Here is an 18,259-nt window from a genome sequence, read left to right as displayed (position 1 = left end):
AGCACAGAATTCCGTCCATTCCGTTGTCCTAGAAATCGAACGCCGTGTGACTTTTATTACTTTATCCGTTTACTTTAGCTACTACGCAGAGAAGGAGTCAACAACGAGATAGAGGGGGAACTCTTAAGGGGGAACTGCAAGGGTGTTTTTGAGATCAGCGGAACGATGACATGGAGCTGGAGTTCTAATAGACCTTCCGTAAGCGAAACAGGATGCGACAAGGACAACGAGTAACAGTGAAGAGTGCAAAATGCTCGCTTGGCCCGATTGGTCTCCGGTTCCCCTTCAGCACTCGCTCCGCAAGCTGGCGCTGGAGATCTCGTTCCACTCGAGCCACTTGGACACCTCGAGCGGTAGGTCCGGCTTCGAGAGGCGCGCCGGTTCCACCGTCACGCCCGACCCGGTACCATTTTCGGCCTTGTCCAGAAACTCGGTCGAGCTGGTTTGGGACGTCGCCGAATGTTTCGCTGGCGCCGCGGGGCCGTGGACCTGTAAGCTGAGACCGCTCTTGAGCAGGGTCGCCATCACGTCATCCACCGAGCACTGTATGACGCGCTGCCGGCATAAGGCAATGCAGTGGATGAAGCCATCGTTCGCCCCGAGGAACCGGTGCTCCATGAAGATGGACTGATCGTCCCAGTACACGATCTGCGTGGCAAAGAGCGAGGTTAGTTGGTCTCCTGCAGTCGGAGGCTCCACCAGAAGATGCTTACCCTGGAACTGATCGTAAACCGTGTGAAAGGACGTATGAACCGTCGGTAGCGGATCGTGGTGGCCCCCTGCACGACGGATCCTCCTTTGCTTCGGATGGTCCGATAGAGGGTCGTTCGCTCGTAGAAGTCGACGCGAGCAAAGTCCACCTCGCGCAGGTACCGCGCATTGTTCATGTGGTACAGCAACGTGTCGATGTCGTTCGTTAGACACAGCCCTGCAAGAGATTGTAATTAATTTGTTAACTTTTCACAACAAATAAATTGATGCTTTCTGGAATTGCATAACTCAGTTTTGCCAAAAAAAACTATTTAAAAATAAAATCAAATCCTTCAGCCAACAAAAGGCTAATGCAAACACCATGCGCCTCCATCGAAGGAACCATTGGACGTTACTCTGCCCGTCACTCAACCTAAGCCCAAAGAAGTAAGGCACAACATCTCATTAGAAAGCACCTGGCATCACTCCGGGGAGCTGTGTTATTGATTTAATCGAAAGCCTCGGGCCACGGAATGTTTTATTCATCGGATAAATCGCCGGGCCGGAAGGGCAAGATTCGAGCGTCCGGCAGTCGGTCCGATCGAAACCGCATAACTAGCGATGCTAATTATAGCGCGTGACGTGTAAAGTGTATGCGAAAGCGAGGGGCGCCACTACTCACCGACGACGCTGCTCGTGTCCAGAATGTGCATCCGTTTCTTGAGAAAGCGTGCCGAGACCACGCAAAGGCACATCCGCAGGAAGTAGTGCAGCTCGAAAAGACCGTACAGGGCCACCAGCACGCCGAGCACGATGCCCAGCACGGTGCACAGCATCGCGGGCGCTTGCTTCGATCGTTGCTGGGCGGCTGGCAAGGACTGCAGTGCCGAAGTGCTGAAAGCTGGCGCCACTTGACAGCTGGGCTCACTTCCGGCCTTCCGGTGCTCACAGGTCCCTTACCTTGCCACTATCGACCATCAGTGCACCATTATTCCTTTTCGTTTTTTTTGTTGCTATTCACAGCACAGCGATGGTTCGTTTGACGGTGCGTGGAATGTGAGAAGTGGAATTCACGAAACGAAGGACCGTGCACTTCCTTACACTGCCCGTCCAATCACGGGACACTCAAACCATCCTCACGATCTAATCCTCGGAGCGCCAATGGACGAAACGCCGCGAAATCCTGGACCGTCGGTGTTCAGATGACAGCTTGGAGCGGGCGATCGAAGGAACCACCGCAACCGAGCGATGGATAACAAACTTTCCGACGAGGTTTTGCTCGTTTGTTTTGGTCACTAGCGCGCAGGCGCCCGGCACCGTCGGACGATGGTTTTCCTGTGTGCGGTGGACAGATGCACCAGTCGCCGTGGCTCTAACACATACAAGGATACAAGAAGGGTACGAAATGCAATCGGTTCCCTTTTACGCGACGGATGTAAACAGAAACAGAAACTGTGCCAACGGCACATTGTGAGTAGCGCCGTGAGAAAGCTATCTCACTATCGGTGTTGTGAGAAGCCATATCGCTTCCACGCGCCGAACTCAGTGTTTGCAGTGCAGTGGTGTATATTTTTATTTTAAATCAGATTCCTTCCCAATTTACCATGCTTACGCACTTCCTTCCGCATTCGCACAGCTTCACAAAAATGGACACTTGCTGTGGTACGCCTTCAGCTTCCGACAGTCCTCGTTAACGGTGAACAGCTTCGGTGGGCAGTCGGCAAACAGTGTCATCCCCATACAGGCCAGGATCGTGCCGGAGATGGGATGGCAAATCTGTTCACCGTCGAAGGCCGGCGTCAGTTTGGCGCCTGCCTCGATTTCGTCCTTCATGCCGTCGGCCATCTTGAAGCAACTGTCGATTGTGTCCAGGGATATCTTTTTCCACTCCGGGGCCAGTGGTTTGGCCGAGCCGAGGTAAAGCTGCGTCAGTGCCTCGCGATCGATTTTACCGGCCGCGTAGAGACCGGTTTGGTTCATCACGCACTCAGCCACACACTGTTGGGTGGAGAGTGGAGATAAATTTGCCATTTCGTGGTTTCGTGTCTGAAGGCTTGTTACTTACGCAACCCCTCGGTATGCCACCGATCGCCATCTGACGCTTCGTTTGACCGATCCACTTCGAATGGCACGCCATAAAGGCGCTCGGTTCTACCAGTGACGGTGTGGCACAACATTCCGCTGCGTTCTAGGGGATAGACAGTGGGTCAGTTATTTCAGGGGAAGGGAGAAGTAGCAAATTTATACTTACTTTCTGAACGGGTGGTCCCTTCAGGCAGGGGTTGTCACCAAAAACCAGACGAAAGGTGAGAGCTGTCGCGACAAAAATGAGAAACTTTAAACTCTTCATTCGGGAACACAACTGAATTTCTTTGTACTAAACTCGCAGTCAGTCAACCTAAAAACCTCTGCAACTCTCGGTATTCTAAGCAGCATTTATACTAAAACTGGTCGGTAGATATCAATTCGATTGATCACACCGCAAAATTTTTTATTTCATCTGACGTACAGCATCCTTCTCTATATTTATAATCAAGACATCAACTGTAGACATTTCAATAAATTCGCACGCGTCTTGAGCCGATTGGCCTTTGAAATGGCCCCCCGGTCACACCAATCCTTCAAAGTGTCACTCAGCTTTCAGTCGACTTTAAAGGGTTTCATTGGAGATAATTAGTACATCGGTAGGTTGCTTTAGTTACAATTCACGGCGGAAGTATCACTATTGATAAAAAGCAAGTCAGCAAGTCAACGCCGGTCGGTATTCGAGATATCACTTGAAACCGTCTTGCCGGTAAACCGAGGCAGTCAGTACGACGGTTCAGTTCATAGCGATCGGTTCTAGTTTAAACAAGCTTTCTTTTTAGCGAATAGTTCAAGCCGTGCTGTTTTCGTTCCATTACATTTCCATTATCCTAAGTAAAGTAATCATTCGCGAGTCACTCGTCCGTCAATCAACAGCAACAATGTTAAATCCACACCAAATAACGCCCTATATTTACCTTTCAGCCCTTCACTGACTGATGAGCCGTTCCGAAAATGATAGACCGATTTGATTGAATGGCTGACTGGGCTCATTCGAGAAGTGAACAAATGTGCCGAATGGTACGATCACTGAAATTGACAGGCCACTTACGGGTAACGAACAATCGAAAAATGGCCGTTTCGCCATCACGCAAGGGCTGCACGATGGAAGGTTGGGAAATTTATCAGTTCAGTTCACTCCGTAAACTTTTATTAAAATCCCATACAGCGAAAGGGGAGCAAACGATGCGCTGCTCACCTGATCTGCTTAGACGAACACATACGTTGCGCTAATTTGCATCCGAAAGGGCCCTGTGCCATGGAACCACTAATTACGCTGTCGATTATCCGGCCCACAATTGCCATCCAGCGACGCAACCGATTGTCGTGCGCAATGATGAGGCAAAAATGGACTTCAGCAAGTGCAGTTGGATGCCCCGGACTGTCACCAGGGTGCCGGGATGCACCACCGCTGCACTCACATAAGCCTTGCCGTTCGCGTGCACCTTTCATTCCTATTATTGCACCGGTCGGTCTGTGAGAGCAGGGCGGTGAAAACCGGAAGTGGATATTTGATTGTTTCTGCTTCGTCCGTGATTTGCGAGACGCGAGATCGGGCGGATAAAAACGTAACCCGCAGCCCTCGGGTCGATCTCAGTTGCATCGAACGGCTCGCAAAGTGATGAACCGTAAAATGGTGGCCCAACTGCGTGGTGTGGTGAAGTTCCTGCTCGTGGCTGGTGCGCTGCTGGTTGACTTTGGTGTCGCGGAAAATCCCTGCTCCGGTGGACCGCCCGTCGATACGGTACGGTCAAGGTGATGGCCCCCTTACTCCGAGCCCGCTGATCGATGATCGCCCCGTTTCTTTCTTCCCAGAAACCGGCCGAATGTTGCGCAACGCCAATGCTGGTCGATGGAACCATCATGATGGACTGCTACCAGCAGTACATTGAGCAAACGAAGAAACAGCTCCAGATGGACGGCATTCCGCGCGGATGTGTAAGAACGCAGTTCGAACGCGATTTTCAAAACCAAACCGTCACTTAGTAGCGTCACGTGGTGGCCGTATTTTACAGTGCATCGCCGAGTGTGCCATGAACGCGACCATGATGTACGCCGACGGGATGCTGAAGCGGGACGATCTGTCGAAGATGTTTATGGACGCGGTCAAGGACAAGCCGGAGTGGATGGCGGTGGTGCGCGATGCCACGAACGCGTGCTTCGAGCTGGCGGAGAAGAAGAAGGACGAAATCGAAGCCGGGGCCAAGCTGGAGCCAGCCTTCGAGGGGGAGAAAATCTGTCACCCCGTATCCGGTACGGTGCTACGCTGCATGGGCATGATGATGTTTGCCCAGTGCCCGCCCGCCGTTTTCAAGGAGAGCGAAAACTGCAACAAACTGCGCGAGTACGGCAGCATGTGCCCGATGATTTAAGGTGCCCGTTATTTTGTGTAAAAGCAGAGGTGAAGTTAAACACAAAAACAGCATAGGTTGAGCAAGTGCCCGAACCTTCAGATTAAAGTTGGTTGTTGACTTGGATAAACATTTTTCTCTTAGTACGGCACAGATGGCGCTAGCATCCGAATGCGTGCCGCTGTAAGTATTTGTGCCGCTGCAAACCTGCTTTGAATTCAAACAAGGTTTTGTCTTTATTGTTCGATTCGATGGCAAAAAAAACACTTTGCTCCAATTTTTGAGGATCGCTTATTGAAATTGACTTTTAACAAGCCGTAAAATTCATTTTAAACAACCTACCAAAACTTATGCTTGATCATAAATTGTCAAACAACTCGTTAACGAAACGGCTGAAGGATTAAGGCTCGCGGTTAAGTGATTGCTATCAGTTTTCAACCATTGAGCGAACCAATTTGCTCCGCAATTAATAAATTTCTTAAGCCAACATTCCAACACCACCATTAAATTTAATTGCACCCATCCTTATCCTCCGAAAGAAAGTGTATCCTTACTGAATTATCATTTCCCCGAATCACGATGAACTCCGGCACCCCAAAACTGCTCCCAGGCGGGCCAATAAATTAAAGATTAATTATCCAATCAACAGTACGGGGTTTCATTCATGCGACACTACGCCACGGGCCTCGGTTACCGGACGTGTGGGGTAATTTTGGCGCCTTCCCGCCAAGAAGGTTCATCGATAAGATATGGCTACAGAAGCGGCTTAGCCGCAAGAGATGGTACACCTGTTCCAGGTGTTGTGACTCAGGACACTAGCTCTGCCAGGTGTGCAAACAATCCGTAATCCGCACGGTACGCGCTGCTGGACCGTGTTTAGATTCCCAACCGCTCCGTCCGTAGCACATGACCCCTCGATTGTCCTTATCGGTACGGATTGTGTTCTTCCTCGTTTATGGGTTTAGATGACAGATGAATCCTTTTATCGTCAATCCAAGACATGGGATAGAAAGAGCACACGGCCGATGAGGGAGCCTTATGGGAAAGACAGAGCGGACACAGCGGCGATGATTATGCTCGGCGATCGTGCGGTTGATATAAACTAAGATGCCGCGCTCGGTGAACCGCATCGGTGGCCAGTCGTCGTTTGAAGCTGACCGCTGACGGTCGAGTGCGTGTTCCCAGTGGCCTGTGGAGAGCAAACAAATACATAATGTGTTCGGTCCGGAGGTTGATCATCGTCGTCACCGTTAGCATAGGAGTGGCCACCGCAGTGTCAGCCGCCGATACGTGCCCCGTGTATCTGACCGTGTCGGCCTTGTCGCGCACTATGGAGGATGCACCACTTGTGATCAACTGGGGCCCGGGGTGTGAGACACCACCCGACTGGATCGGGTTGTACACGGAGAATCCGGCCCTCTCGGATGCACCACCGGTCGCGAAGGTGCTGGTCAACGGGGAGCGCAGCGGACAGATCGTGACGGAGGTGAAGTTTGGCCGCCACAAGCTACCGGGCGGTTGGAGCCACGAGCAAGTCCTACAGCGAATCCCGAAACGGAAAACGAAACCGATCTGTTTCGATCTGTATCTCACGAGCTACGGCCAGGACGGGCAGCTGCAGTACTTCGACTGTCTCAAGATACAACCGACCTGGATGTTCACCGAGGGTGGCCTAAGCAACGTGACGCTCAAGGACCTCTTTCTGCCGGGCACACATTGCTCCGGGTGCTACCAGACGCGCGCCAACGTGGGCAACGTGTTCCTCAAGAAGATTGGCTTCCGGCAGAACCTGGACATCTGGAGCCAGCTCGTGTTCGGCGTGCGGTATCTCGATTTCTCCATCGGCTACTATCGCTCCCACAACGGAACGCGCAATTTCTGGATCATGAACGAGCATTTCCGCGTGGCCTCGCTCGTCCCCATCCTGCAGGACATCCGCCGGTTTGTGATCCTCTCGGAGGAAACGGTGTTCATGGACTTCCGGCGCTTCCCGCTCGGGTTCCACAACAATCCCGAGCAGCACGCCGCGTTGCTGGCCCTGCTCGAGCAGGAGCTGGGCGATCTGGTGTACCGGCGGCGATCCGACGCGGTGGAGCAGGACATCGCCGACGGCACGCTGCCGGATGGTGAGTCGTACAATCTCACCATCGGCGAGATGCGGCGAGAGGGAAAGTACATACTCATCACCTACAATCACGAGGCCAGTCTGAATGGTAAGTTCCCTGCGGCCAAGGCGCGAGTGCTTCAATCAAGCACCGCGCGGTGTTAATGTGCTCCCCCCCCCAGGAGGGGCGATTATCCAATTGAGTGGCGTGAACAGGCCGCTGCAGCTGCCACGCGGCGAGTGTGCTGATTTGCGCATTGATTGTACGAAATTGCATTCACTCAGCAGCCAAGACGCGTGACGGCGATCCGTGTTCGGGGCGGGTTGCAGTGCCTGGTTTTTGCCGGCACCACACAGGCACTTCCGGCCTTCAGCGCTTAAGACAACACGCCGTGCGTTTGATCGCCGTCTGATCACACAAAACAGGCGTTTCACACAGCCAAGGGCCAAGGGGCCACCATTAACTGGCAAGGCGCCCGTTCTAGTGCGCGTCCTCCTTCGGTTCTGTTCCGACCCTAAAACGACAAACAAACCTCACAAACGCCGTGAGTGCCGCGGGTTTCCAGCACCGTCCTTGACATTCGTCACCCGGTACGGCATTAGGTGGACGAGGCAAAACCGTCCCCCCACACAGCGAGCCGATTTGTGCGCCATTTGTCCTGGCAAAAACACACCTCCACATGGGGGCTTCCTAGCGCAGGGCAGGGCGACACTGACCCACATTCGCGCCTGCGGACTCATCGTGGCATCGCTGTGACGCAATGGATTACTGATTTCGGCCGTGCCGAAATCTCGCCAACAGCGAACTCGGCCAGCGAAAGATGCAGGCCAGAGTGCGAGGATGGTGCCCGGGGTGCCGTGATACGAGCCTTTGCTTTTATTGGTTACCCCGTTTGCTTGTGGGTCGTTTTTGTTTGCGACCTTACCTTTAGGACTGTCGCAGAGGCTTTTTAATCCACCGGAGGTCCCCCCCAAAAGACGGTTCATTGCATAATGCTCGTTTATTACGTCCAATTAAAGTGCCGCTGGGGCTCACAATTAGTCGCTTCCGAGGGTGACCGATATGAACGTTGCCGCCCGTTTGTCTACGGCCACCGGGACGAAACGACGATCTTCAGTGTCCACGCGTGGTGCAGCTTGAGCCGGTCGATCTCGTTCTTCGCCGGAAACTCCACCACGATACCGGTGGCCGATGGTTTCCACTGGACCGAGAGAGAGAGAGAGAGAAGGAAGCGAGTGAGACATAGAAACGGATGCTGGTGAGCTGAGACCCTACCTTAAGCTGTGTGGCGAAACCGAGCATCGTGATTTGCACGATCTTCGTGACCTGGTTGCCGAAAGCGCCGAGTTCCACGCTGTTCGTTTTGTACGGATACTCCAGCACGATCGCGTAAACCGTGGTGAAGTTGGTGTCGAGTGTGGACGGTTGTCGGGCGGCCGTGTACCACACGCTTCCGGTGAGCGAATCGTTCTGGTGCGTCCAGGGACGACTCTTGTAGATGGCCTCACCGTTCACCTTCAGCCAGCTGAAAGCCGGGCGGGGGTAACAGTGAAAACGCTCGCCCGTAACGCTTCCGAGCACGGTTTTACTTACCGCCCCATGTCGGTCAATCGTTCCGCGAAGATCGGATCAATCGTTCCGGCTTTCGTTGGGCCAACGTTGATGAGCACGTTTCCGCCACAGCTGACCGTGGTGACGATCTCGCCGATCAGCTCGCCGCTGGTAAGGAAGTCCTCCAGCCGAGCGTTCCCCCGGTGGCCCCAGCTGTTCCGGTCGATCGTCAGGGCGTTCTCCCACTTGTGCTTCTGCAGTACGCCCGGGTTGTAGCGATCGGAGCACGTGTGGAAGTCCCCGTGCAGGCAGAGCGTTCCCATGCCCCACCGATCGTTCGTCACGATCGTGTCCCGGACCGGGCTGTCGTTGTACAGCCAGGTGAAGAACTCCTTCGCCTGCCAGTACCCATCGGGCGCCTCCCAGTCACCGTCGCTCCACAGGACCTCCGGGCGATACGTGTTGATCAGTTCCTGGAGCTCGGGCCACACCTTCCCCGTCACGTAGTCGCGCTTCATGAACGCGTGCAGCCTATCGCTGGCGTACAACCGATTGAACCACTCAAACAGCGAGTAATAAACACCGAACGTGAGGTCCGTGCTCTGCCGGATCGCACCGGCCAGCTCGCCGACAATGTCCCGGTGGGGTCCCACATCGACCGAGTTCCAGCCGAACGCGTGCTTCGAGGGCCACAGTGTGTATCCCTCGTGGTGTTTGCTCGTCAGCACCACATAGCGGGCCCCGGACCGCTGGAACAGTTCGGCCCACTCGGTTGCGTTGAACAGTTCCGCCGTGAAGTCGCTCGCAAAGTCCTGGTACGTGAAGCCCGGCTTGTAGTTGTTCTCCATGAACTTCACGTAGCTCTCGGTTTTGCTGCCCTGCCAGTTGATCCAGAACCACTCGGTGCCGAAGCTGGGCACCGCGTACACGCCCCAGTGGATGAAGATGCCCACCTTCGCCTCGTCGTACCACTTCGGGAGCGGCCGGGAGTCCAAGCTCTCCCAGGTCGGCTCATACTTACCGGTCTCCGGGCGGTTGGCAGCCGCCAAGCAGCCGGCGGACAACGCCAACACGAAACACGTCCACGCGAAAGTCATTCTTAACAAGCACTAAAAAGTGGGATCAGTTGACCGATTCCGAACCGGTCGATTGCATTCCTTTCCCGGGGGGCACACTCTTGTGTGTGCGTATCGGTCAGGCCACTCCGGTTGATAGGGTTGGTTGGTCATGTGTTGGAAAAGTGAATGTGCCCCATGACAGCCGATAACGGATGCCATTGTCGTCGGGATGGGTTGAGGAGATAGAAAGAGAATGTAATCATCCTGCTGCCTCCAGCCGAGATGCGGAGAAAAGTGCTACGTTCTATGAGTTGGGTGCTATGCACGTTGCATACTTTCAGGCGTTAAGCTGTCGAGCTGTTCGGAGCGTCCGCGATGAAAGCTTTTCGCAGGTGAAACCCTTTTAAAATTGTGATCTTCACTCTTTTTACAGACTCGGACATCATCTGGAAACCGTGGAAGAAGCATTCCAGCGCGTTCCTGAAGCACACGGAGCTGGCCGAGTTCATGCAGAATCTCTTCTCGCAGAAGCATCCGGATTCGCCGAAAGGCATCGGCTGGAGTCTGCACGGCGTCCAAGGGCTTCAGGGTAGCTACGTAAGTTTGCGCAACGGTCCCTGGGGTTACGTTTACGGTAACGGCCACTGTTAATTGCAGAACGAGGGTGACGCGTCCTTCATGATGCCCAACGAGCGGGCCACCGTCGTCAACCCGAAGCTAATGCACCTGCTGGGGGGTCCGTGGAGTTTGCGTGCCAACGCCGTCCTGCTGGATTACTTCCCCAACACGAACCTAATCGATATGGCCATCCACACGAACCGTTACAAAACGCTACGGAATGCCGCGAGCGAAGCGGTAGTACTCGACATCCAGTAAACCCGCGCACACTGGACTGCAATCGAATAGAAGATGTAGGTTTAAGAGAGAGAGAGCGTTTCATCACGGCTTTTGTGTAGTTCATCAGTTTTGTCCTCGCCCCATCGCAACCATATATCATCATTAAGCTGCACGTCATTTTTAACGTACTGAATAAAGTAACTATCTGAGTGTCACCATTTTCTAGATTTTTCTGAACTCTAGAGCTGCTTGTCAGCCTTCAAATTTAACTCGCCCAACTCATTGCCCACACGATGAGTCAGAGACCGACATGATCAACAGCCTTGTGAAGGTTGTCGGCGAAGGCTGAGAAATAGCTGGCCCCAGGAATTCAACCTTCTATTGCGCATACCCTCCCCGTGTATCGGCCCCGAGAACAGCAATGGCTGGTGGAGATAGTTGGCGGCCGTTTCCGCTAAACGCTCCCCGAGTGGCGCCATTCCGCGAAGAGTGGGGTCAAGTGTTTATTTCTACCACATCGTCATTCCACTTACAACGATGACGCAGCTGAAAACTGGCTGGTTAGAATATTTTGTTTGTTGATGTAGTTTCCGAACTTGTGTAAGAGTTGTTTACGAAGCGGATCGATCGCCGCACACGGCATCAGAGATCGAACAATTTGACGAGATTTAAGGGAAAAACCCTTTCGACTCAGTCGACATTTTCATACCAGGCCACAATGGACCCCCAGAATGGTGGCGCCAAGACACTCTCCGATAAACCGCTCGGTCCCAACGCACCCCACGTGCGCTGAAACCCACGGCCCACGGGACTAATAAGGGCATGGTTTGTGGCGCGACTCACGGCCGTTGCATTTTGCGATTGCATCATGGCACGATATGCATTCGTGCCGGGAGTGAGTAAAGAGTCACAATTTGACCAGGGCGATGTAGCTGAGGTTTACGAACAAAAACAATGTTTGCCTACAATGTCAATACAATCCGGTCGAGCCCTGGTTAATAATTCTCGGTAAAGAGTTGTACACTTGAAGACACTGGCATTAATTATGATCGGGTTTTGAATCCAAGCTGAAAACGGATGACTCACGCACCATCATCGGCCCACTTAGCTTGTTGCAATGCAAATTAGCAGCCATCTGCCAATAGTCGAACCCGGCCAGATGTCATCTCGCTTACAGTGTGTTCCTCGACGATGCAGCCAACAGTGACATCGTTTGCCAGCAACGCAATAAACTAATTACGGGCCGTGCGGAAAGACATCGGTAACACTAAAAGCGAAGCTTGTTTTGCACTTAGAATTAACTCTTAGTCTGGGGGGTTTGGGGCTTGGATTCTGGGTTTTCCAAAACATTGTTTTCGAGGCAAACAATCGACGGACAGACGGACCGTATCGAACGTCGCGACGCTAAACGTGATCAATCGCAGCGATGCCGAGGTCCGCGTACGTAGGAATTCCACAGTAGCCATTGTGTCGTTTTGCAGGCCGCGAGCCTGGCCTGCAATTTGCAGCTAATTGGCAGCCCGTCGTTGTTTTGATTACCATGTACCAGAATTCTTCTCACGTCGCGTCGCCGCCACAACTTGGCCGCGGGAAATTCTTCGCACATGGCGTGTCACAAAGTGGTGGTGAGTGGTTGACGCTGTCGTTGCATTCCGCGCCACAATCGATGCGATAGGTATCGCGGGATGAGCTGGAAGGAAGCTGAACCAATTGTGGATATGCGGATGTCCAAGTAGATGATGTGCCAAGTGGAACTGGCGAGGGTAACAAAACAAGAAAAGTTAACTCCACGATGTATTCCATGTTTTACGAAACAATACTCTCTCGTTCTTCATCAGATCTCGTTGTATTGGGTTTCGTATTCCATGCCCGCTTGAAACATCCTTATTGAGTGGTTAGCTAAGAGCCTGCCCGCGCCCTTTGAAGCACAAAGTCCAGGTAACCCGTAGGTCGAAGATCGACCAAACCGCAATTGCTTAGTCGAGCGATTGACAAGCCGGGCAACCAACACATTCCATTGGCGGTTGAATAGTCTCGAGTAACCTTCTACATCCGATTGATTTACAGTCGCCCCCCAAAGGCCCCCCCGGTGCGCCTCTGACTCACGAACCAGGCCGCGATCCGTTGACAGAATCAATTCAGTCAACTTCCTGATTTCCAGGCGCATAGAAGGAAGTGGCGTACCAAATGGATGCTGCGAGGGAACCGTCGTTGCGGCTGCGTCACGCAAGGACAAACAGCTCAAGGAGCGGCGATAAGAACGTTATCTCACCGGCAAGACAAAGCGCCCCGTCGCGTTTGGTTCGAAGCATGAAACTGGTTGCAGAGAACGAAGCATAATTCATTTAACGATTTAACGATGAGTCACAAAGTTTGATAAGAATCCTATCGATCGGGTCTGGTCTGGCTAGACTGGACAGCATCTACTGAGGCATCGAGTATCGCAGAAATGATGTAAATTTCGTAAGCCATTTGGCCTGCCATTTTTGGCGTTCTCCGTCCCCATTCGCTCGGCTAGCGATCGGCGGCGGCCAGCAGACAGACAGCGTGAAACGAGTCTGAGGCCGAAAATAGCACGTGCCCGAAATAGCTTCCACTTTCCAGTCTGGGTCGGGCCACCGTGCCGTGTCTGCGAACGCCAGACATCATCACCGGTATCCCGGTCCCTGAAACGCCCCATGCCAGAAATGTAACCGGAACAAATGGATCCAATAACGGCAGCCGCAGCCCAGACGACTGCCACTAGTCACTAGTCGAGTCGGGTTAATCTTTTAGTTAAAGTGTTAGCCAAGGTATATTCTTTGTAGACTGGTGAATGGTTGCTGACAAAGTGTGCACTTGTCCGCCAGCGAGGCACACTCGGCACATGTTATCAAATGGCCACACGGTAAGAATGCTGTATCATATTCATTGATGTAGCAGACCTTGCAAATCTTATTCTCAGCCACGCTCTGATTCGCTGTAGCATCCTGGCTGTCGCTGACTTCCTCTACGACCGGAGCCGTCGGTGTTGGCGGTGGTGTGGATTCATCATCAGCAAAGTTCGAGGTAGTGGGTTCACTGGTTGTAGTCTGCGTGAAACTGAGTAGTGCGAATGGTGTCCCTCCTATTTTCTTTTCTTTCTTTTCACACTCCTCGATAAAAATAAGGCCTTTTTTTAGCGTAAGATACTTGCAGAAGTTGTACCAAAACGCATGCTGCTCCCACGGTTCATCGTCCTTTTGCCAGTTCTCGAGTCCTCCGCCGCAGCTAAAGCATACCACACGGTCCGCGGAGCCGGTGTAAAAGAAACCGGCATCGCTTAGCTGCTGTGGCTTCTGATGTATCGATGTTGGCCAATGCTGAAACGATCTAAATCGAACGGCTTCAGCAGCGTATCTGGGGTACGCTGATGATTGGACTATGGTCGTATTACCCAGCGCCACATTGCTCAATTGACCCATCACAGCAGAGTAATCATCGTCAACGGTATGAGCAGATTCGATGGTACGAGCAATACCATATTTTCGCGCGAACGGTAAGTCATCGAGATAGTAATCCTGGAAGTCAATGTCGATGGGAACGTTGTTGGAGGCACGCTTAATAAACAGTGGACATTCCGGTGACCGGTTCAGATGCAATAAGAGTATATCATCGCCCGGTTCCCAGACATTATTTTCTAAACAGCAGAAGTTACACTTCACCCGGTTCTCGATTCCAGTATAATAGAACCCGTATCGGGCAAGCTCTTTTGGTCGAATAAACGGCAGTTTCCATGATCTAAAAGTTTCCAAACGACATATTTCCACGTGAAGCCTATTTTTAAAAAGAAAAACATAAACTGTATTGCAGCCATTCTCGCGATTCATTACGGAATGTCCCACCGGAACATTATAACTTACCTGCTAGCCATGCCAGGTCGTTGTACTAGGGGGATTGTTTGAAGTTCCTACTTCCTTTTGTATGATGCTCAAACCATTACAGTTACAATTACTACTTTGCCTTCACCACATATGCACAACTTGGGTGAAATTAATTTCAAATCCTGTAATTTCCTTCCCATTTGCGCACACTTGAGAAGTTTAGCACACAATGACTGACACTCTGAACTTACCTGAATATACTGAAAATGGGTGCAACAGGGGTTTATATATAGTTATGACCAGTAGTAACGAAACCCAATCCCAATATCCAATCTCACGTCTCCCTCTCACAGCGCAGATAGCGACACTTACACACACACTCAATAGCAATTAATCCGATAACCTGTAACCCGAAATAACCAAAGAACCTGAAAAATAAAATCACTCTCGATTTGATATCGCTGGAGTAAACACGTGTTTCGAGTTCGATCACATAATTATATATATTTTACGTATAAGTTCAACAGGCATAGATTAGATAAGATAACCGTATACAAGCTGATTCAAAAACATAGAACTGAGTGAAGCCTTACATTACACTATCAAAATCTGCAATAAAATACAATAAAGTATTGTTTATCGCTTAACTTATTTTATCGGTTATCTTATCGTTTTTAATTACCGTTTCACACTAATTTTGCAATGCAAGGTCATGTTAATAACCGGGTCCGGGTAATAACAGCATATCCGGATCTGTGGAAGATTATAAATTCGAAAACCCATTACACACTGGTGAATGGTTGCTGACAAAGTGTGCACTTGTCCATCAGCGAGGCACATTCGGCACATGTTATCAAATGGCCACACGGTAAGAATGCTGTATCATAGTCATTGATGTAGCAGACCTTGCAAATCTTATCCTCAGCCACGCTTTGATTCGCTGTAGCATCCTGGCTGTCGCTGACTTCCTCTATGGCCGGAGCCGTCCTTTTGCCAGTTCTCGAGTCCTCCGCCGCAGCTAAAGCATACCACACGGTCCGCGGAGCCGGTGTAAAAGAAACCGGCATCGCTTAGCTGCTGTGGCTTCTGATGTATCGATGTTGGCCAATGTTTGAACGAGCTAAGCCGATCGGCTTCAGCAGCGTATGGACTGTGGCGTATGATGATTGGACTGTGGTCTGGTCTCCCTGCGTCACATTGCTCAATTGAGACATCATCAATAATCAACGGTTACCCAGAAGTTACACTTTGCACGTTCCCTGATTCCGGTATAACAGAAACCGTACCGGGCAAATCCATCGCTTAAGCTAAGTACACTCTTTGTATGTCGGTGTATGGTTGTTGGCATAGCGGACATTTGGCAACGGCTAGTGCACATTTGGAACACGCCACGACATGACCGCAGGGTAGATACACCGTATTATACTCGTTAATGAAACAAACTTTGCATAGCTTTTCATCTTCAATCACTTCATCATCCTTTCGGTCGCCTTCCACCGTCGGTGGGCGTTCAGCATCCCCACTAGGGGACGAGTGGCTCGTCGGCTCGGGTAATAACCTGAGGCCGGATGTGCCTGGCTCCGGATTGTCGGATATCCTTTTACAGGTTTTCCAAAAATCACGGCCCTTGATCAGCTCCACGTACTTACAGTAGCGGTAGTGTATTGCATGCTCATCCCACGGTTCATCGTCTTGCTTCCAATCGTTGAGGCCTCCGCCGCAGCTAAAGCATACAACACAGTCCCCGGAGCCGGTGTAAAAGAAACCGGCATCGCTCAGCTGCTGTGGCTTTTGACGAATCGATTTTGGCCAACATTTGAACGAGCTAAGCCTGTTGGCGTCGATCGCATAATTGGGATGTGCCAGCCGTTGGTGGAATGATCGTTGACTGTCTGCCAACCAATCGTTGTGTTGAAACAGGGTGCTAGAGTTGTGGGAATGGCGCATGCCGGTACCACAAACATCGCTAACGGGGTCCGGTACATTGTCGAGGAAGTTCGGATTGATCGGCACATTTTCGGTCCGAAGTTTCATTAGCAGTGGACAACGAGGTGACCATCGAAGATGCTCCTCGATCACGTTGTCGTGTTCCTCCCACATGCTGATTTCGATGCGACAGAAACTGCACTTCACCGTGTCCTCGGAACCGGTGTAGTAGAACCCGTACCGAGCCAGCTCACTAGGGCTGATGAAGCTCACTGGCCACCCCGTAAAGGTAGCCACGCGACAGACTTCCTTGTTTAGGTCCTCCGGTAATCTGCTTTCGAAAAAAAAAATGTTCAGGAGCTGTACCGTACCGTACCGTAACGATCCGAAGCCTAATGTCCAATGAAGATGGGGTGCGGCGCGCGTCACAATGGAGAGATAAGCGATCTTATCCAGCGCGTATAGTGGTGTCGCGGTGTAACCGTACTTCCCGAATCAATGATGCGATATAATAGTACCTGAAGAGGTTTACGGAGATGATGCGATGTATTGGTGACAGTGCTTCACATTAAAGCATCGAACAAAAGTGAAGATAACTGGACAGCGATCAGCTGATGGCGCCAACTCACCGCGAAAAACAAAGCACGGACGCACAGAACTCGTTACGCGCGCAGGCAACAGGGTTGTGACATTAATGCAACAGAACAACACGAGTCAAGGCACGGCACGGCGATAATTCACAGACAAACGCGAGTGAAACCGAGAGCACAACAAGGGCACATCCGAACGCTTACAGGTGATGTTGAGAGGTGGTAAACTTAGAACTAAAACTAATGGACAAATGACGAAACGCAAAAATGAAGCAGGTAACCGATATTTAACGGAAAACACAGGCGACAGCAACAAGGACGAAATATTTAGCACGACGACATGAATGCAAAAACATCACGACACTGATCGATGGACATATCAAAGGCAAGTAACGACGAGAAGATGCTATAAGTACGACTTAGAGAAAGCATTGGGTCATTATGTCCAGTGAGGCGCGACCGCGCATCAACTCTGCGTTCGAAGGTTACTCAGTATTGCCACATACCGTCGTGTCATTGTTATCGAAACTGTTACTATCGCCTTTCCTTTTGGCTTGCGATTGAATTCACATTATCAGCATCAGCTAACCGTTGATTCGCACAAAATAACACCAAACAGCCCCAACCTGGACACTGTGCTGTGCAGTAGTGACCTCGATACTCATTTATACTCTTTTTTCTAATCTATCTAACGGATATCTAACTGATAGCAGAGTAGATTATCAAAAAAGTTACAGGAAAAAACTGTTAACAGTTAACAGTTAAGATAAGCTTTTCGAAGCACCAACGTTCGACCCCACAATCTAAAAGCGGACAAAACCTATCTCCAGTCACCTCTTATGAAAGTATTGAAACAAAGGGTCTCTGAGTGGATCGGTAAAAATGATATAAAATTCTATCGACACGGAATCGAGGAACTGCCTAAAAGATGGCAGAAAGTAGTGGCTGTCGGTGGCCAATATTTTGAAGAATAAAAAAACCTTGTGAAACAGAATAAATCCTAGCAGCATTCTAGCGCGGAACTGCTCCCTCGTGTCGTTGTTGGTGCTACCATTTGATCCTAGATAAGTTACGTTTGAAACGACTTCGAGTTGTCGAATCCTGTAAGTAAACCGTATTGGTGAGATACATTTCCAAAGCAAATCTCACCTCCACTGCTAGACTTTGTGTTTTTCGGCAAATGCTTATCTTTCTACATCTTGTCATCGTGACTTTTAACATATT

The 18,259-nt window shown here is 51.1% G+C and overlaps 7 protein-coding genes across 7 annotated transcripts; 2 read left to right on the top strand and 5 right to left on the bottom strand.

Annotated features, from left to right (window-relative positions):
• Positions 1-28: 28 nt before the first annotated feature.
• On the bottom strand, positions 29-1,881 carry LOC131216233 (protein THEM6). Its single transcript, XM_058210667.1, has 3 exons — positions 1,373-1,881; positions 714-928; positions 29-648 (listed from the first exon to the last, which is right to left on the bottom strand). Exons 1-3 carry the CDS (start codon positions 1,524-1,526, stop codon positions 286-288), a joined length of 732 nt encoding a protein of 243 aa, XP_058066650.1. The 5' UTR covers positions 1,527-1,881; the 3' UTR covers positions 29-285.
• Positions 1,882-2,307: 426 nt separating this feature from the next.
• LOC131216367 (uncharacterized) lies at positions 2,308-3,082 on the bottom strand. The gene is made up of 3 exons (XM_058210842.1): positions 2,942-3,082; positions 2,756-2,878; positions 2,308-2,688 (listed from the first exon to the last, which is right to left on the bottom strand). Exons 1-3 carry the CDS (start codon positions 3,038-3,040, stop codon positions 2,329-2,331), a joined length of 582 nt encoding a protein of 193 aa, XP_058066825.1. The 5' UTR covers positions 3,041-3,082; the 3' UTR covers positions 2,308-2,328.
• A 1,275-nt stretch (positions 3,083-4,357) lies between these two features.
• Positions 4,358-5,616, top strand: LOC131214106 (general odorant-binding protein 66-like). Its single transcript, XM_058208471.1, has 3 exons — positions 4,358-4,519; positions 4,591-4,713; positions 4,791-5,616. Exons 1-3 carry the CDS (start codon positions 4,397-4,399, stop codon positions 5,145-5,147), a joined length of 603 nt encoding a protein of 200 aa, XP_058064454.1. The 5' UTR covers positions 4,358-4,396; the 3' UTR covers positions 5,148-5,616.
• A 661-nt stretch (positions 5,617-6,277) lies between these two features.
• On the top strand, positions 6,278-10,860 carry LOC131206714 (uncharacterized). Its single transcript, XM_058199384.1, has 3 exons — positions 6,278-7,339; positions 10,274-10,437; positions 10,498-10,860. Exons 1-3 carry the CDS (start codon positions 6,340-6,342, stop codon positions 10,714-10,716), a joined length of 1,383 nt encoding a protein of 460 aa, XP_058055367.1. The 5' UTR covers positions 6,278-6,339; the 3' UTR covers positions 10,717-10,860.
• On the bottom strand, positions 8,261-9,879 carry LOC131206393 (putative alpha-L-fucosidase). The gene is made up of 3 exons (XM_058198929.1): positions 8,825-9,879; positions 8,507-8,756; positions 8,261-8,432 (listed from the first exon to the last, which is right to left on the bottom strand). The coding sequence occupies exons 1-3, from the start codon at positions 9,877-9,879 to the stop codon at positions 8,316-8,318; spliced, it is 1,422 nt and encodes a 473-aa protein (XP_058054912.1). The 3' UTR covers positions 8,261-8,315.
• A 2,600-nt stretch (positions 10,861-13,460) lies between the features above and the next one.
• Positions 13,461-14,569, bottom strand: LOC131215889 (death-associated inhibitor of apoptosis 1-like). The gene is made up of 2 exons (XM_058210285.1): positions 14,559-14,569; positions 13,461-14,472 (listed from the first exon to the last, which is right to left on the bottom strand). The coding sequence occupies exons 1-2, from the start codon at positions 14,567-14,569 to the stop codon at positions 13,461-13,463; spliced, it is 1,023 nt and encodes a 340-aa protein (XP_058066268.1).
• A 1,252-nt stretch (positions 14,570-15,821) lies between these two features.
• On the bottom strand, positions 15,822-17,552 carry LOC131215888 (death-associated inhibitor of apoptosis 1-like). Its single transcript, XM_058210284.1, has 2 exons — positions 17,542-17,552; positions 15,822-16,776 (listed from the first exon to the last, which is right to left on the bottom strand). The coding sequence occupies exons 1-2, from the start codon at positions 17,550-17,552 to the stop codon at positions 15,822-15,824; spliced, it is 966 nt and encodes a 321-aa protein (XP_058066267.1).
• Between the last annotated feature and the right edge of the window lie 707 nt (positions 17,553-18,259).

Source organism: Anopheles bellator, chromosome 1 (assembly GCF_943735745.2).
Source record: "Anopheles bellator chromosome 1, idAnoBellAS_SP24_06.2, whole genome shotgun sequence".
Classification (NCBI taxonomy): Eukaryota; Metazoa; Arthropoda; class Insecta; order Diptera; family Culicidae; genus Anopheles; species Anopheles bellator.
The sequence above is the reverse complement of the archived record's forward strand: the minus strand, read 5'-3'. Positions and strand labels throughout refer to the sequence as shown.

Bases quoted from the DNA above. Each gene is read 5' to 3' on its own strand.
- LOC131216233 (XM_058210667.1), bottom strand. From the start codon at position 1,526: ATGCTGTGCACCGTGCTGGGCATCGTGCTCGGCGTGCTGGTGGCCCTG. The intron at 929-1,372 runs GTGAGTAGTGGC...AATCTCTTGCAG, and splicing joins GGACACGAGCAGCGTCGTCG to GGCTGTGTCTAACGAACGAC. The intron at 649-713 runs GTAAGCATCTTC...TTTGCCACGCAG, and splicing joins GGTTTACGATCAGTTCCAGG to ATCGTGTACTGGGACGATCA.
- LOC131216367 (XM_058210842.1), bottom strand. From the start codon at position 3,040: ATGAAGAGTTTAAAGTTTCTCATTTTTGTCGCGACAGCTCTCACCTTT. The intron at 2,879-2,941 runs GTAAGTATAAAT...TCTATCCCCTAG, and splicing joins AGGGACCACCCGTTCAGAAA to AACGCAGCGGAATGTTGTGC. The intron at 2,689-2,755 runs GTAAGTAACAAG...TCCACCCAACAG, and splicing joins GTGGCATACCGAGGGGTTGC to TGTGTGGCTGAGTGCGTGAT.
- LOC131214106 (XM_058208471.1), top strand. From the start codon at position 4,397: ATGAACCGTAAAATGGTGGCCCAACTGCGTGGTGTGGTGAAGTTCCTG. The intron at 4,520-4,590 runs GTACGGTCAAGG...CTTTCTTCCCAG, and splicing joins GTGGACCGCCCGTCGATACG to AAACCGGCCGAATGTTGCGC. The intron at 4,714-4,790 runs GTAAGAACGCAG...CGTATTTTACAG, and splicing joins ACGGCATTCCGCGCGGATGT to TGCATCGCCGAGTGTGCCAT.
- LOC131206714 (XM_058199384.1), top strand. From the start codon at position 6,340: ATGTGTTCGGTCCGGAGGTTGATCATCGTCGTCACCGTTAGCATAGGA. The intron at 7,340-10,273 runs GTAAGTTCCCTG...CTCTTTTTACAG, and splicing joins TCACGAGGCCAGTCTGAATG to ACTCGGACATCATCTGGAAA. The intron at 10,438-10,497 runs GTAAGTTTGCGC...TGTTAATTGCAG, and splicing joins AAGGGCTTCAGGGTAGCTAC to AACGAGGGTGACGCGTCCTT.
- LOC131206393 (XM_058198929.1), bottom strand. From the start codon at position 9,879: ATGACTTTCGCGTGGACGTGTTTCGTGTTGGCGTTGTCCGCCGGCTGC. The intron at 8,757-8,824 runs GTAAGTAAAACC...CCCGGCTTTCAG, and splicing joins CGATTGACCGACATGGGGCG to CTGGCTGAAGGTGAACGGTG. The intron at 8,433-8,506 runs GTAGGGTCTCAG...CTCTCGGTCCAG, and splicing joins GTTTCGCCACACAGCTTAAG to TGGAAACCATCGGCCACCGG.